The sequence below is a fragment of the Aristolochia californica genome, unplaced genomic scaffold (assembly GCF_029961685.1).
Source record: "Aristolochia californica isolate CCGP_79_NKW_82.1479 unplaced genomic scaffold, dmAriCali1.0.hap1 SCAF_4, whole genome shotgun sequence".
NCBI classification, from domain to species: domain Eukaryota; kingdom Viridiplantae; phylum Streptophyta; class Magnoliopsida; order Piperales; family Aristolochiaceae; genus Aristolochia; species Aristolochia californica.
Genome location: NW_027182103.1, coordinates 46,174,331 through 46,192,837, shown reverse-complemented (window position 1 = coordinate 46,192,837; position 18,507 = coordinate 46,174,331). Strand labels below are relative to the sequence as shown.

The 18,507-nt window shown below is 39.3% G+C and overlaps 3 protein-coding genes and 1 non-coding gene across 4 annotated transcripts; 1 reads left to right on the top strand and 3 right to left on the bottom strand.

The window, feature by feature from the left end:
* The first annotated feature begins 1,306 nt into the window (after positions 1 to 1,306).
* LOC137962902 (UDP-glycosyltransferase 92A1-like) lies at positions 1,307 to 2,738 on the top strand. The gene has a single exon (XM_068810028.1). It carries the CDS (start codon positions 1,307 to 1,309, stop codon positions 2,705 to 2,707), a length of 1,401 nt encoding a protein of 466 aa, XP_068666129.1. The 3' UTR covers positions 2,708 to 2,738.
* A 1,274-nt stretch (positions 2,739 to 4,012) lies between these two features.
* Positions 4,013 to 5,695, bottom strand: LOC137962901 (UDP-glycosyltransferase 92A1-like). The gene has a single exon (XM_068810026.1). The coding sequence runs from the start codon at positions 5,578 to 5,580 to the stop codon at positions 4,114 to 4,116; it is 1,467 nt and encodes a 488-aa protein (XP_068666127.1). The 5' UTR covers positions 5,581 to 5,695; the 3' UTR covers positions 4,013 to 4,113.
* Positions 5,696 to 14,104: 8,409 nt separating this feature from the next.
* Positions 14,105 to 15,710, bottom strand: LOC137963472 (UDP-glycosyltransferase 92A1-like). Its single transcript, XM_068810588.1, has one exon. It carries the CDS (start codon positions 15,708 to 15,710, stop codon positions 14,223 to 14,225), a length of 1,488 nt encoding a protein of 495 aa, XP_068666689.1. The 3' UTR covers positions 14,105 to 14,222.
* A 2,411-nt stretch (positions 15,711 to 18,121) lies between these two features.
* Positions 18,122 to 18,193, bottom strand: TRNAH-GUG (transfer RNA histidin (anticodon GUG)). The gene has a single exon. It is a non-coding gene; the product is annotated as a tRNA-His (tRNA).
* Positions 18,194 to 18,507: the final 314 nt, after the last annotated feature.

Below are 18,507 nucleotides of genomic sequence, written 5' to 3'. Positions count from 1 at the left end.
TTTATTGTCTCTTTTAGGGAAATAAATAAAAATTAATAATCAATCTAATATATTATTATACTTATCGATAAATTTTTAATTAAATAAAATATCAAACACAAAATTGCAATAAAAATTGTTTCATGCTAAAAGTATTACAGCATCAACTGTTAAATGTTATTCAAAAATTTTCTATATAGTTTTCTACCCCATCTTGGTATGAAAAATCTTACTTAGAAAATTATATGATTTTTAATAAAAAAATATAATTAAAAAAATATTTAAAATAAATGAGACCCTAATAGTTTATAGAAAATTATTTCTATAAAATTTTTTTTAAATTTTTTCCCAAGAAAAAAGTTTTTTTTTATTTTTTTTATTTTATGATCTCGCACGTGCGAGATCATCTTCTCGCGAGGAAGGGGGAGATTATTTCTCCCCTGTTTTGGTTTTTCGCCGATGATGCGAAGGGAAGGGGGTTACGGCGCCGGGGAGGACATATTATCGGGGATGACGCCCACGACGGAGTCGGCGGCGACGGAAACAGAGGCGACAATGAGGAGATGAATAAATCGAACAGACGGCCACAGAGGCGACTGGCGAGCAACTGCGATGGCGGTATAGACGCTGACGGATAGTTACGACGGTGGTAGAGGCGGCGACAACAACCGATGGGAGGGGTCGGTGGTGACGAGGGGGGAGGAAAAATTTTCCCCCCCTCACTCTCGTTCACGATCCCCTTACTGATTCATACTGATCTGACTCATTTCGAGCCGGCTTGCTAGCCAACGAACCGAACCTAGCTTCAGTCGAGCTCGATAAATGACGAATGAGTCAAACCGAGCCGGCTCGCGAACCGGCTCAGTTCGAAGCCACTATTTATTTATGCGTATTAGGTAGTCGTGCTCTTTAATAAAGAGCAGGAAAGAGCAGGACTACCTAATACTCATAAATAAATACTGACGCGTTGCGTATTCAACTTGACAAGCGCGAGAGATTCTCCGACAGACGCTCGTTAACCTAAATGAAGGTCAGACGAAGAAAGACTAAAAATCGTCTTCGTTTTGTTTCAGATGGAAGAAAAAAAATGAAAATTGTCTTCCCCTGTTCTCGGTTTCTCAAAGAGGAGTCCTCGCCGGGCTTTCATTATCTTTTCTTGTTAGTATAAGGTCTCTGAAAACGAGATGATAATCATCGAAGAAGTTTCAATAAAAGAAACGATAATTTAATCTAAACCGATGGTCTGACCTTCCGTTTCGTTATCTTCCTCCTTAGGAGTTGCTCTCGTGCGTGCACGCTCCAATTCTTTCGTCCCCGTTCCATGGAAATGCTCAAAGACAAACACCTGGTATTATTCCCTTTCATGGCGGAAGGCCATCTCATACCGTTCATGGCCTTGGCAGGTCACATCAAGAAACGGACTCAGTGCAATATCACCCTCGTTACCACCCCTCTCATTTTACAAAAGCTCAAAGCGATCGCCCCTTCAGACTCTGAAATTGGTCTAGCAGAGCTTCCTTTCAGCTGCACTGACCTCGGCCTCGCTCTTCTTGAAGCCTCCGAGACCCTCCAATCTGCCTTCGAAAATTTCATATCTGACCTCTGCGAGACGGCTGGTCGAGATTCCGTCCACATAATCGCGGACTTTTTGGTCGGATGGGCTGTCGAGGTTGCGAAGAAGCTCGGCGTGCTTATTTCCATAGTCATGACAAGCGGGGCATACGGCACAGCAGTGGCGGTGTCTCTCTGGCTTCAACCCCCTCGCGGCGAGGTCGAGTCGGACGAGTTCTCCCTTGCTGACTTTCCTCGGCCGCTTTGTATCCGGCGTTCCGAGCTCCCGGACTACCTTAGATTCAGCGATGGTACCGATTTCTTGTGCAAGTTCCTCCAGAGGCAGTCGTCCAGGTGCCTTGGCGCTGATGGGTTCCTTTTCAACACAGTCGAAGGGTTGGAGGACATCGGACTGGAGTACTTCAGGAAGAAGTCCGGCCGCCATGTTTGGGCTATAGGTCCCATTATTTCCGAAAACGACCAGCGATGGTGCAGAAGAGAACCTGGACTTCAGGATCACGAATGTGTCAAATGGCTGGATCTCCGTTCCCCTTCGTCCGTACTGTATATCGCTTTTGGGTCGGCCGAAACCATCTCCGCCATGCAGATGATGGAGTTCGCCCTTGGACTGGAATTGAGCGGTAAACCCTTCATTTGGGTCGTTAAGCCGCCGGTCGGATTCGAAGAAGCAGAGCAATTCAGAGCAGAGTGGTTGCCAGAGGGATTTGAAGATCGGATTGAAAAGAGAAAACAGGGTCTTTTGGTGAAAATTTGGGGGCCACAGCTAGCTATTCTAGCGCACAAGTCTACAGGAGCGTTCCTGAGTCACTGTGGCTGGAACTCCATATTGGAGAGCTTGGCACATGGGGTTCCAATCATCTCATGGCCGTTGGCTGCAGAGCAGCACTTTAATTCAAAGATGTTGGTAGAAGAGATAAGAGTGAGCATAGAGATCGCAACAGGCGATAGCTCAAAAATCGATCGAGCTCACGTATCCTCTGTGATTGAGACGGCTATGGGGGAGACCGAGAAAGGTGAAGAAATTCGAAGAAATGCCAGTAAAGTTAGAGCGATGTTGGAGGCGGCAACGAGAGAAGAGGGTTGTTCGATTAAAGCTTTGGACGATTTCATAAACAGAGCGTTTCCATTGATGAAGTCCAAGGCAGAAGAAATCTAATATCGAATATCTTGCCTTGCTTATTTTTAAAATAAAATTCACACAAAATGCTTAATTGAGTGGAATCAGCTTTTTCGCTGCTCGACCATCTTGTTTCTTCGTTTAGCATCTTCTTCCTCGACAATGCTGTGACTACGAAATCATCCGGTGCCTTGATGGAAGAACCTTCAGAACCTGCAGTCTCCTTCGCTGCTGCATGCATCATCTCTCTAATTTTACGAGCATTTGTTCTAATATTCTCTCCTTTCTGTGTTTCCCCCCTGACCGTCCCGAGCACCGCCGAGACGTGAGCAGCATCAATCTTTGAGCTGTTACCCCCTGCAATCTGCACGCTTACTGCCATTAGATGATTGGGACACCGGCACCCAAGTTCTCTAATATCGAATTCCAACCACAGGGACTCAAACCCCTCAGACAACCCCTCCTGGTTGGCTTGGTAACTGACCGGAGGCTTAACAATCCAAAAGAAAGATCCATCATTTGTGAAGCAGAGATGGTGGCCACCGACCCAAATGCTATGTACAGCACAGAGATTATTTGATTATATTCACTACATAAATCCAATAGGGCTTTAGGCGAACTTCAAATTTGAAGGTGAGCTCTTGCAGTTTCTCTAGTGATTTTTCCTCTCTTTTTCCAATAGCTCATGTTTTTATAGAAAAAGTCATGTATCATCTGCTGATCCCCGAACTCGGAGGTTCATATTCCTATTGAAGATTAAGATTAGAATATCCTCTCGGAGCTTCATCTTATAGGGGCATTATAGAGATCAAGATGATCAAGATAAGAGAAGTTAAAATTATCTCAACTTCTTACTCTACAGTCACGTACACTTATAACTATATAGTCATGTAAATCTTTTTATTATTTTATAATTATAACTACATGTATCAATAAAAATAATACCATAAAAAATATTATTTTATCTTTTTCTAACTTAAGTGGTTAAATCACCCTAACTTTTTATCTCCCTTAGCGTCGCTCTCTTTAGTTGGGTAACGGAGAGGGAGACGTGGCAAAATTTCTTATTGGCATTTGAATATGACATTCATCTCATCTAATTTAAAATGGTGCAACAGTCATCTTTACGTGAACTTTCCATTAATGTTGCATGTCGCATCGTTTGGTTAGTGGAGCTATCTTACAAAGTCATTTGTCATTCATCTTTAGCAATGGATTATTCACGAGATACCGTTTTCAAGGAAGAAGTGAAGTTCCTTAACTTCGTCTATGAGATAATTTTGGGAATGGTTATCTCATCTTTTGTGGTTTTGTCGTTATCGGGACCAAGATTGATTCAGAAACAACGAAAGATAAATAATGGTCGCGAAATTCTGTTGAAGATGGAGATTTGAACTCGATGATTGGAGTTCTTACATTCAGAAACTGAAAGTCCAACCGGTTGGTTAATCGGCCATCGTTGTCGTGGAGATGGCAGCAGCGTTAATGAAACCGTCCAGCGCTCTGAGTGAAGAACCTTGGAAACCCTCCTCTTCCCTAACCGCCGCATCGAACATCTCCTTCACTCTCTGGGATTTATTTGTCATGTCTTTTCTTTTCTCTGTATCGCCCATCACCATCTCAATCATGGCAACGACATGGCCGTGATGTATCTCCGAGCGGTTACTTCTCGCAATCTCTACGCTGACGCCCATAACTTCTTCGAGCATCTGGGAATTGTAAAATTGCTCCCCAGATAAGGGCCAGCCTATCATGGGCACCCCTCTCGTCAAGCTCTCTACCGTGGAGTTCCATCCGCAGTGACTCAGAAACGCGCCCGTCGATTTATGTGACAGTATTTCCAACTGAGGAGCCCATCTGTGTATCAAAATCCCCCGTTTCCTTTCCTTCATCCGTTCCTCGTATCCCTCCGGCAGCCACTCGGAACTGGATTCCCCATTTATGTCCTGTCCCAGAGGAGGGCGAATCACCCAGATAAAGGGCTTTCCGCTCTCTTCCAGTCCAATCGCCAGCTCCATCATCTGGGAAGCAGATAGGGTATTCATGGATCCAAAAGAAATGTAAAGCACCGAAGCCGGGGGATGTTGATTCAACCATTCAATGCAAACATCCACTCTCATTGCAGGCTCCTTCCTGCGATGTACTTCGGTTTTGAGTATAGACGAGATAGGCCCAATCGGCCATACCTTCCCGTCGCCCATCTTTTCCCTAAAGTATTTCAATCCGAAACCATCCAGCTCCGCCACCGTGTTGAACAAAATCGCATCAGAGCGTAAACAACTGGAAAGCTGTGGCTGAAGAAAGAGGGACCACCGGTCGGTACCATCGGCGGCACTCAGATGGTTTGACAGTTGGGAGCGGTGGATTGAAACCGGTTCTGGAAAGTCCGGGAGAGGAAACTCCTCCGCGTTGGTCTTGCTGTGGGGGAGGTGAAGCCAGAGCGAGAAATAGACGGCGGTGCCGTAAGCACCGCTGCTTATGAACATAGAATGGAAGATGCCAAAGCTCTTGGCAACGTCGACTGTCCATCCGAAGAAAAAGTCGGAGATTATGCAGAGAGGGCGCCGGCCATCTTGCGCAATGATGTCGGAGATGAGCTGTTCGAAGGCGGGGCGGAGGGTGAGCGTGACTTCCAAGAGTCTGCCTATGAGAGGAAAGGACAAGGCATCGGTGTTTTCCGAGTTGGGAGGGAGCCCATGGTCGGAGCTGTCGAAGGGAAGCTCGGCAAATCGGATTTTGGTTGTCGAAGGGAAAGCAGTTCGAGCAGCCCGGATATTGAGGGAGGTGTTCACAAATGTGATCGTGTAGCCCGTTCTCTGCTCCAGCACCCTAGCCAAGGCCATGAAGGGAATGATATGACCTTGCGCCAGGAATGGAAAGAGAATCAGGTGTTCTTCGCTGCGGAGGGCCATCTGATATGCGAATATAAGAGGAAGCAGAGAGCAGAGGCGAGGCAGCGATGTACCAGAAGGAAGAAGCGACTGCTATTTGCACTGGGCATTTCAGCATTTGTAGTCAGAGATGGTCATAGATAAGAAGAGTTCTCACGGATCTTAATGGAAATGCGTCAGATCTTACCTCACTTTATCCAGGCGCACTTTCGTATTGCCTTTCCACGTGTTCACTGGTGAATGGTTAAAGTTTTTTTTTCTTTTTCTATGGGGTTCCAAATAGAGCTCATAGTTTGCAATTGGATGAGAACGTCTCCTTACTTCTATAATTTTAATTACTTTATTATTCTAAAATTCGGAATAAAATATACTTATTTAATATCCTTTAACTAATTAAATTTAAATTATTTATTATGAACACAATTTTCATAAAATTGTAAAGGAGAAGACCTTTCTCATGGATGTTGTCATCGGAAAGCGTGCCAAATCGTGTGCCTCCATTTGGGACGGTGTGGATACCATGAAAATCCGTCGGGTTTCAGATCAGGACGGGTTTTTTTCTAACCCAACTCCAACCCGACCCGATCCGTGTCCACCCCAAGCTGAGATGAATCGACCTTCTCGATCGATTCTTCGATAAAATCATCAACGAACACGTGGCCATACGTAACATTGAAGAAGAAATTCAGATAAGGTGGACGATTTACTAGCTTTCCTGGACGATAGACAGGCCGCCGACGGCTATTCTGACAACCTTCAGGCCTCGCACATCAAGGCCCGATTATCGTATGTACTATCATATTTTAATTTAACTACTCTTTCTATTTCTATTATTATGTCGATCGCTTCTGCTTCGAATTAACAGAATGAAGCTAGGACAGAGTGATCAGTATGTGGGGGTTTTCGACAGGAACAGACACTGTGGCGTCGGCGATCGAGTGGGCTATGGCGGAGCTAATGAAGAGTCCGCAGGAACTTCGGAAGGTGCAAGCGGAGCCGCAGAGGTGGTGGGATTGGAGAGGAGGGTGCACGAGAACGACCTCGACAAGCTTCCTTACCTGAAATACACCGTGAAGGAGACCCTCTGCCTCCACCCGCCAATCCCTCTTCTCCTCCACGAGACCGCAGAGATGAGAAGAGGGTGTCCAGGAGAGGCAGACAACAGCGCTTCAGGAAAACCCGATGTTCCAGGTAGTAGTTTTCGCATCTCGTGCCTGGAAATCCTTACATGGGCTCATTTTAGGACTGTATACTTCTAAGTGAATAAGGTCTGTGATACCATGGGGAGGGATTACAAACATTAGATATATTATAGCAGGTGAATTTTTTTAATAAACTCGGGTCAATTAGTTGATCCCATAGAAAAAACTATTTGGTGTGAAACCCGCGAAATAGTTATCCCAGGCCATTGATGGTGAGATAATAGATTGATCAGATGATTGAGATAATCATTTGGCATGTTTCACTTCAAATGGCTTTTCAAATCAGCCTGTGAAGTGCTCCTCCCTAAGAGGCATTAATATTTTTTGGTTTATCAATGTTATTTATAGTTTTGCAAATGGTTCTTTCCTAACATTTAACAAATCTGAATACAAAAACTGATAAAACAACCCTGCATGTCCTTGAATTGGGTTTATGATAAATTATGTCGGTGCAGAGAGTGTATCGATAGTAAAATTTCCAAACTGAATTATTAAACCTTATTTTGGATGAAACGAAGCCATTCAAGAAAGACGGTTAGAATTTGTCATTGCTGGTCTAACTTCTATCATGGAGTAACTTCCGTTTTTGAAGTAATGATCTACGTCTATCAGGAGTTATAACTCCCATCAGCAGTTACAGGAAGCTGATAAGCTTGATGAAAACTTGGCTTATAAATAAAAATGTTTGGTCCCCAATCTCGGTCACCGATTCCCCTTCAGTAATACACCATCGTATGAGAGTGATCAGATAGTAGAAGTGCCAAGCAGAAGCAGAGAACATAACGGCGGTGATTTCTACTGAATTTGATCGTATGGAATGAGGTATGATTTTTGGGCTTTCGTTTACAGTTTATACTACAAATTTCATGAAGTTAGAAATTCATGTTTAAACTTACAATTGGTATCAGAGCAGTACCTCTGATCCTGCGTGTTGATTCCCTTTGAGTGTTTTTTGTGCGCTCACCGCATGCGACAATTGGGGCTCTTGCATCAGTGAAAAGTGTTGAAGAAAGACGCGACGCTGATGTCGATGACCATTCCGAAAGGTTTGTCGGCGTCGACATCGTAAAGAAAGTCGATGTCGACAGTCTCTGTGCGCTCACCTTGCCCGGCATCTATTGCATCAGAAATGTGTCGGAGCTGGTGCCCGCGACCATTCCGAAAGGTTCGTTGGCATCAACGACTTTAAGGAACGCCAGCGAACCTAAGTTTCTGCCCGCGGCTTGAGGTTGAAGACGACCTCCAATGCGTAGAACGTATAATTAAAAAACATAAGGTTCGTTTGTAAATATAGTCCTAGTTGTTTCGAGCTGAGTCGTTTGCGACTCGCTGTTCCAACTTGACAATCGAGTCTCAGATCAGGCCGACTTGGTGTACAAATAAAATAAAATAAAATAAAATCAAACCGAAGGTTTGGGTTGACTCGGACGGGTTGCGTTGGCTCGCCGCTAGTGACCATTAGGCCACGGGCAGTCATGTGTTAAACATATTGTATTTTATAATTGTATTTCCTATAATTATTTTTTTATGTATTTTTGGCATATGCTTAAATGCATGAAATTAAAGTTATGCATAATATTATAGTTTTAATTAAGCGTATATTATGAGAATATTTTGTGCATAATGATAACATGTTAGTATTAGTTAAGATTATGCAATCCATGCTATTCTCATGTCAATTTTGCATTTATGCTATTTAATGTCTAGTGATCCATATAATTTTTATTAATTAGAGTGTAGCCACAACATCTTTAATTTAGTAAAAACTTATATATTATGATTAGGATCACATAAAGAATATTAGACATTAATTGTAACTAATTTGACTTGATATAATAAATTTTATCCCACATGAATTTTAATTATATTTGACTTTATTAGTTATGATAAAATATCAAGTTATTCATAATTTCCCACAGGAATTATGAGTTCATAAATAATTTGATAGTTTTATCTTAAAGAAAAAGTAGATATTAATTGTAATTAATTATACTTAATATAATAAATTTTATCCCACATGAATTTTTATTATATTTGAGTTTATTAATTAGGATAACATATCAAATTATTCATAATTTACTCATAAAAATTATGAATTCATAAATAATTTGATAATTTTATCATAAAGTTTAATCATAAAAAATAATTCAATTTGCTTGAATTAAAAAAAATTAGCCCACATGCATTTTTTATGTCAATAGATTCAGTTTTTAAGCATGATTTACATTGGCAAAACATGATTTTATTTAGGCCTCAATTATAACATAAACACGTAATTTGTAATTTTATGCAGTTCTACAACCTACAAATTTCTCTGATATTCATTGCGATATCCCTGATTAAGGGAGATAACTATAAGGCTAGAGGGAGAGAATTCTTCTTCATTTAGGGTGGATGGATATAGACTATGTTATTAGGAAAGACGAACCACGAGCAATTACTAATACCAGCACTGCAGCTGAAATCACGTTTTATGAACGATGGGATCGCCTTAGCATGATGTTTATTAAGACTAGAATTTCTACTGGTATTCGTGGTTCAGTTGACTAATATGAAAAGGTCAAAGACTTGCTGAAAGCCATTGATGAACAATTTGTCCCTTTAGACAAGGCACTAACAAGCATCCTAATCATGAAGCTCTCATCCCTATGACTCACCAGTATAAGAGGTGTGCGCGAGCACATAATGCAAATGAGGGATATTGCGGCTCAATTGAAGAAACTCGATGATGAAATGTCGAAATCTTTCCTGGTGCACTACATCCTGAATACCCTTTCGCACTGATATGGACCCTTCAAAATCTCATACAATACACATAAGAATAAATGGTCAATTAATGAACTTTTGACCATGTGTGTTCAAGAGGAAGGGAGATTGGTGATGAAACAAGGAGAAAGTGACATGCTGGCAACGCATGGAAAAGGCAAATACCAAGCCAAACAGAAAAGGAAGGATAAAATACGCCCCCAAGCTAGTATTAAGAAAGATTCCAAGTGTTTCTTCTGTAAAAAGAAGGGACATATAAAAAAGGAATGCGCCAAGTTTCATAAATGGTTTGCGGACAAAGGTAATCCAATCTCATATGTTTGTTTTAAATATAATATGGTTAATGTCAATATTAACACATGGTGGATTGATTCTGGATCAACAATCCACATCTCGAATTCCTTGCAGGGTTTGCAAAACCTAAGGAAACAAGTGGGAAGTGAGCATAACAACTTCTCAGTAGACAATATGAGCTCACATGTGGAAGTTATAGGCGCTTGCTATTTAAATTTAAGTAGTGGCTTTGTTTTAAAATTAGACAAAACCTTTTATGTTCAAAGTTTTTTTAAAAACTTTACGGAGTTCTACCCTGACCGAATAAACGAAAGGATAGGAACAAGCAACAACCCGCATGGCCACACCAACCCTCATCTAGCGTGCGTTGCGATTTCGATTTCAAGGCTTGTACCTTATGAATATTTCTTTAATTTTTCAGATTCATCTTTCAGTTTATTTTATAAATCTGATTGTGTTGGGAATGATACTTTATTTAATGGTCTTTATAGCATCAATTTACAAAATAATGCCACTTATGATTCAATGCATGTTCAAACTGGTAATAAAAGAGGTATTATTAATGAGGATTCCTCTACATTGTGGCACCAGAGATTAGGTCATATCTTCATGGAGAGAATTAAAAGATTAGTAAATGAAGGGATACTTAATACTCTAAATTTTACTGATTTTGAGACTTGTATAGACTGCATTAAGGGAAAGCAGACTAACAAGTTAAAGAAATGTGCTAATAGGAGTTTGGAAATATTAGATATCATACATACTGATATATGTAGTCCAAACATGGACTCACATTGTCAGAAATACTTCGTCTCTTATAAAAATGATTACTTATGATACATGTATCTCTACATGCTTTAAAACAAGATTGAAACATTAGATGCCTTTAAGATATTTAAGGCTGAAGTAGAGACACAATGCGGTAAGCAAATTAATATCGTGAGATCAGATAGAGGTAGAGAATATTATGGTAGATACAAAGAGAATTGACAAGCACCTGGACCATTTGCAAAGTATCTTTAAGAGTATGGATTGTTGCCCAATACACCATGCATGGTTCACAGGACCAAAATGGTGTAACAGATAGAAGAAATCGAACATTATTAGGCATGATGCGGAGTATGCTTAGTAGCTCAAATCTTCCTAGATCCTTGTGGGCTGAAGCACTTAAGATGACAGTGTATATATTAAATCGAGTTCCAACCAAGGTTGTTCCTAAAACGCCATTTGAATTATGGAAAGGTTGGAAACCGAGTTTGTGACATATACGCGTTTGAGGATGCCTATCTGAAGTGATAATTTATAATCTACAAGAGAAGAAGTTGAACCCAAGGACCACTAGTGGGTATTTCATTGGATATGATGAAAGGTCCAAAGGTTACAAATTGTATTGTCCATCTCACAACACTAGGATTGTGGAATCAAGAAATGCAAAGTTTCTTGAAAATGACTTAATCAGTAGGAGAAATCTAAATCGGAACATAGTTTTTGAGAAGGATCATTCAGAATCTCAACCTTCTACCTCAAGTGATAAATTGGTTATTGTTTATAGCACCCTTCAAGTACAAACTGGTGTTGAATAACCAATCATTGAAGTTCCACAAGATGCTAATGACATTCAAGTAGATCAGGTAATTCAAGAGTTGTCAAGCACTTTTGAGCAACTCGTTGAACTACATACTTCTCAGGAATATGATGGTACAATATTATGAAGATTTACTAGACTAAAGAGATCAATAATTCTTGATGATTATGTTGTGAATCTGACTACAACATTAGAGCCAAAAATTATCCCAAGTTCTTTTCACAAACCATGAATTGTAAAGAATCAGAATTATGGTACAATGTCATGAAGGAAAAGATGAATTCTATGAAGAGTAACGGAGTCTGGGATCTTGTTGAGTTACCTAATAGATTTAAAGTCATTGGATGTAAATGGGTCAATAAGACAAAGAAAGACTTATTGGGCAAACATTGAGATATACAAGGCAAGACTCGTTGCTAAAGGATTCACTCAGAAAGAAGAAATCGATTACACGGAGACTTTTTTTCTTGTATCTAAGAAAGATTCCTTGCGCATTATTTTGGCATTAGTAGCCCATTTTTACTTAGAGTTGCAACAAATGGATGCGAAAATGACGAGGAAGTTTACATGAAACAACTTGAAGGATTCTCCTCTAGTGATGATGACCAATTGGTTAGCAAGCAAAAAAATATCCATATACGGATTAAAACAAGCTGCCGCCAATGGTATTTGAAATTATATAATGTAATTTTATTCATTCAATTTTGTAGAAAACATTATGGATCAATTTATATACCAGAAGGTTAGTGGAATTAAATTTTATTTTCTTATTTTATATGTGGATGACATTTTGATAGCAACCAATGATAAGGGTTTTCTTCATGAGGTGAAACAATTTCTCTCTAAAAATTTCGATATGAAGGATATGAGTGAGATATCTTATGTCATTCGCATTAAGGTTTATGGAGACAAATTTTGAGGTATCTTAGGTCTGTCTCAGGAAACATGTATTATAAAAGTTTTAGAGAGATTTCAGATAAAAGATTGTTCACCAAATGTAGCTGACATTGTGAAGGGTGATAGGTTCAATTTGAACTAATGCCCGAAGAATGACCTTGAAAGTGAACAAATGAAGGACATTCCATATGCTTCTGCTGTTGGAAGCCTGATGTATGTTCAAGTTTGCACAAGACATGATGTTGCCATTGTTGTAGGAATGTTGGGACAATATCAGAGTAATCCAGGGTTAGACCACTGGAGAGTTGCAAAGAAAGTAATGAGGTACCTTCAAGGAACCAAAGCCTACATATTGATGTATAGACGGACGGACAATCTAGAAGTAATTGGTTACTCAGATTCTAACTTTGATGGTTGTATTGATTCATGCAAATCAACATGAGGATACATTTTCTTATTGGTCAATGGAACTAAATCATGGAGTGCCAAACAGACTTTTGATTTTTGATCATATGTGAAATCTTCGGGACTGCCACGTCCATTATGGAAGCCAATTTAGTTTCCTGTTTTGAAGCTACTTCACATGGTGTATGGCTTAAGAGTTTCATTTCTGGGCCATTGAGAATGTATTGCGACAATTCAGCTGTTGTTTTTATGGTCAAGAACAACAATAGTGGAAGTCGAAGTAAACACATCGACATAAAGTATTTGGCCATAAGAGAACATGTTAAAGAAAAGAAAGTGGTCATCGAGCACGTAAGCACTGAATTAATGATAATTGATCATTTGACTAAGGGCATGCCACTGTTTAAATTCAAGGATCATGTCGTGAATATAGGACTTGGTTCCAATTTGTAATTTTTTATTGTACGAACAATGTTATTTTAGTGAAATTCTAAATTATAGTGATATTTTTCCTCATATTTATGTGTACCTTAATTTTGAGAAAATTCATCTATGTTGGACCAAGAATAAACATAGGGTTTATTCATAAAGTATAAGAAATAAATACGTAGTAATACATGGAAGGTAATACTCGTCATTAGAGGACCTATCACCATGATTCATGTATTTATTACTTAAATTCAGATTATCAATGGGATTCAGATTCCACTAGAAATTTGGACCAAGTGGGAGAATGTTAACTATATCCTTTCCGTTTTAGAAGCAGCAGTCCAACTTCTATCATGGAGTAACTTCTGTTTCAGAAGTTATGATCCACGTCTATCATGAGTTATAACTCCCTCCCATCGGCAGTTATAGGAAGCCGATAAGCTTGATGAAAGCTTAGCTTATAAATAAAAATATTTGGTCCCCAATCTCGGTCACTGATTCCCCTTCAGTAATACACTATCGTGTAAGAGTTATTAGAGAGCGAAAGAGCCTAACAGAAGCAGAGAAGAGAACGACGGTGATTGTTGGGCTTCCATTTACAGTTTATAACCATTGATCAAGATCGGACAAATAGCCGTCGAATGAACGAGATAATCATTTCGCATGTTTCACTTCAAATAACTTTTCAAATCAGCCTCTAGTGAAGTGCTCCCTAAGACGCATTAATATTGTTTGGTGTATGACTGTTATTTATAGTTTTGTCAATTGTTCTTTTCTAACATTTAACAAATTTGAATACAAAAACTGATAAAATAACCCAGCAGGTTCGTGGAATTGGGTTTATGATAAATTATGTGGGTTGAGCGGGTGTATCGATAGTAAAATTTTTAAACTGAATTATTAAACCTTCTTTTGGATGAAACGAAGTCACATTCAAGAAAGACGGTTAGAATTTGTCATTGCATGATGTAAGTACCTTGTCTGCGTAAATGCTCTGCTAACTCTTGTCTTGTCTTATTATAGAAAAAACGCCCCAGCTTCCTAATTTGTTTTACTGCCACCGCAAGCGTTCGTCTTCATCCGTCTCAGATCAAAGGAGAGAGAGTGGCACGGTCGGTCTTCCCAGTGGAAAACGAAGCACGTAGAAAATCATTCAACGATCTTACGGAAGAACCTTCAAACTCTTCTCCCTCTTTGATGGCTGCTGCCATCGCGTCTCTGATAATTAATGCTTTTCTTCTCATCTGTCCGCCCATGTTCGTCCCCTCGAGAACCATGTCAATTACTGCACCCACATGATCACTGTCGATCTCCATGCTTTCTCCATTAGCAATCTCCACGGACACCTGGAAGTCCTCCACCAACATCTTCGAAGTGTAATACTGCTCGGCGGACAAGGGCCACCCTATGATGGGAACGCCGTGTGTCAAGCTCTCCATCACTGAATTCCATCCGCAGTGGCTCAGAAACGCACCCGTCGATTCATGAGCAAGAATGTCCACTTGGGGAGCCCACTTCCTCACCAGTATCCCCTGTTGTCTTTCTCTTATTCGAAGCTCGAATCCCTCCGGTAGGTAGTCGTCCAGGTTGAAGTCCTCGGTAGCAGGACTATAATCGCACTCGAGAGGTGGCCTAACGACCCAGATAAAGGGCTTGCCGCTAGCCTCTAATCCCTTGGCCAGCCCCCTCATTTGCTGGGCTGAGATGCTGAACTGGGAACCAAAGCATACGTAAAGGACTGAAGATGGTTGATGAAGATTCAACCATTGGACGCAAGGCTGAGAACAGCTTGCCTGACTGTCAAGCTTGGAGGTAACAATAGGCCCGATTGTCCAGACTGGACGGTTCGTCTTCCTTGAGAAGTATACCAGCCCTATTCCCTCCAACTCCTTCACTGTGTTGAACAAAATACCATCTGATCGCAAACACATATTGAGCTGTGACTGGCTGAATCTGGTCCAAGGGTTCGTCTCATCACATAGTGTAAGATATTTGGGAAGTCTCGAGTAGCGATATGTAAGTGCTTCTGGAAAGTCCGGGAGGGTGAACTGATCCTCCTCCCCCTTGTCGGCATTGCAGTGGGGGAGATTCAGCCACAAGGAGAAGAACATACCGAAAGGGTAAGCTCCCCCGGGGATAAACACTACATGAAAGATGCTTAGCTTCTCTGCGACCTCGACCGTCCATCCTAAAAGGAAGTCTGAGATGATGCAGACGGCAAGATCGTCGTACCGTTTACAGATACCGGAGACGAGTTCTTCAAAGGACGACTTGAGAGTACTGCTTTGAGTTGCGAGGTAGAAAGGGAGTTGAAACTGTGAAGTTAAGCAGTCCGTGTTTTCGGTTCTGGGAGGAAGACCGTGGTCGGTACTGCAGAAGGGAAGCTCGACAAGGTTGACAGATGAGTCCGCAGGGAGAGACGCGGCAAGTTTGGCGATATTGAGCGGTGTGCTGACGAGGGAGACGCGGGAAACCCCAGAACGACGCTCAAGCAGCCTGGCGAGTGCGAGATATGGGATGAGGTGGCCTTGGGCCATGAAGGGAAACAGCACCAAGTGTTTGCTTCGCTCCATATCCGAGAAGTTCTTCTGATAATCGGTTACAGAGAAAGGCTTTTCGACCGAATAAGGGACAAAAATAGATGACGAAGAAGCTCGGCAAGGAAGAGTAGAAACCGACTTGTCCGGGGATTTATGGGCCAGGTATTCTTAGTAAATAGCCAAATTTACTAAATTACTTATTGTGTTGCACATATTAACAAAAATTAACTAACTTTCCAACTTAATATAAAAAATAACTAAGTCTTATCGGTCAAGTGTGTAACCCCGCCACCTGACATGTCATCATGACACGTTACATCAAAGTATACCTTTTTTTCTATTTTCCTTTTATTTATGATTTGAGTTCTTTTGTAATTTAAAAACTATTTTAAAAAATTATTTTCTGGTTCAATTTAATATAACTAAAGTATAAATTTATTTATAAATTATTTTTATAATGTAATTAATAACATACATTATCGAATTAATATATTATTTAATTTAATACAAAAAAATTTAAAATTAGTTTTTTAAATATCCTTTTTGTTGTTACATATTTTATTACCTTCTTTTTTATAATAAAAATATATTGTTTGTATATTAATTAATTAAAAATAATATTCAAAACTATTTAACTCCTCTTATTATCAAATTAAGATATTTTCAAAAATCTTATTTATCGGTACACATTTTATTACCTTTTATTTGTAATAATAAAATATATAATTATTATATTAATAAATTAAAATTATTTATTTTGTATTTTATTATTATAAATAGAAGGTGTATCGACAAACAAGATTTTTGAAAACTAAAATTAAATTTTATAATATATTTTTATTAAAAAAATCTTAAGTCTATAATGAAAGGTGTTAATTATATAAAAAAATATTTTGTAAATAATTAATATAAAATTTGATATTTTATTCTAATAAAAAGAAGGTAAAGAAACATGTACCAATAAATAACATTTTAAAAACTAAAATATATTTTTTAAAATTTTTTAGGAATAAAAAATATCTTAAATCGATAAAGAAAGATATTAGATAGGTAAGAATATGATTTTTAATTAATTAATATTTTGTACAATTTTTATATTTTGTTATCATAAAAAAGAAGGTAATAAAATATGTACCCCATAAATAAGATTTTTAAAAGTTAAATTATTTTCCTACAAAGTATTTTATTAAATTAAATAATATCTTAAATCGATATTGTAAAAGTATTAATTACATTAAAAAACATTTTTAAATAATTAATAAAAAAATTATATTTTTTATCATTTTAAATAGAAGGTAATGAAATGTGCAAGATTTTTAAAATAAAAAAATTAATATTTTTTTAAAAAATTAAATTACAAAAGAACGTAAATAAAAAATTAAGAAAAAAGGTATACTGACATGGAGTCCTGAACCTGTGTGTTTATGACGTGTCCTGATGAATTGTCGTACACAAGTGATGATGTGGTTTACTAAAGATGTGAACGTGAAAAGCGGTAAATCCAATAGAAGCTACAAGTTCCAACTTCAATCTCAATACTAAAATGTTTTTCCTCTGAATGCGGAGGAAAAAACAAACGAAGGCGGCTCTTCTCCTCAGAAGGGAGGAATTATTGTTGTCAGACATGCATGACTGACCAAAAACGACAAATGACAAATGGGTATTGATTGGTTCACGTGTATACACTTTCACTTCGCCCTCTTCCAGTGGTGGCGCCGGTCGCGAGGGAGACGACAGATATTTAAGAAATCCACGAAAGGAAGGGCGGTCAAGTCTCCCTTAGGAATTAACACAAACTTTCTAGAAACAGCTCTGCCAATCATGTTTGCATTTGCTCAATTCTTTCCAATTCCCAACTAAATGATTCGGATTCTTCCTGTGCTAATCTCATTCTAAATGCAGATTTCTAGATCAAACAGTAAATAATCCATTGCCCTTTGATTTACAGGTAGAAAAAAGTTTCGGGAGGAAACCCGTAGACATCATTTTCGTTCTGTAATTTATAGCCACCTGTTGGGATTTGACCTCAGCTTCGTACCCATCTTCCCCGTCGTCCAGAGGAGTCAGATCCGAGATGAAGGGTGGGATCAACGGAAAGAAGAAGATGAGTATCTTGATTCAGGGAGAGATGTCTCCTCTGTGCCTGTTACAGAATAACAAAAGGGGTACTTGTGACAAGATCATGTGGTGAGCTTATTTGCCACGTAGAAATCTATCACTTTGCCTGAAGATATCAATCTGAGAGGAGAGGAGAGGAGAGGGGAGAGTCTTCAGAGGAATGACCCAGAAGGTTCTGTGGATCGAAGAGGATGGTGTGGAAGCAGCAGACGGGTGACAAGTGGCACGGTTTACTAAGGATTCCCATGTGAAGTTGACGTTAAAAAGGAAAAAAGACGGTCAAAGGAAGATGACACCGAGATCGATACTATTTCCGGCAAAATCTTTGTGGCTGCTGGGATTCGAGCCCAGGTCTCTACGGCCACAACGTAGAATTCTTACCACTAAACTACAGCCACTTGGTTATAAAAATCTACTTCAAAGTAATATAAGACCCTTAAATTAAAGAGGAATGACAAGGATTACTTTTTATTAAATTGATATTCAGCAGAACTCAATTAAGAAGTTCTATCCTTGCCTTGGTCACCCTCAGAGAAATGGAGAAGGATTTGATGGACTTATTGGGAATTCTTTCAGATAGAAGAGGAGAGGTTGATCCACCCTTTTGATTATTTTGCATTTCCATACTTGACAATAGTCCTCAAATAGTTTTGGCGCTATAGAAGCGATGTGGAAGAAGAGTTTTCCAATGATTCATTCGATATCAAAACTA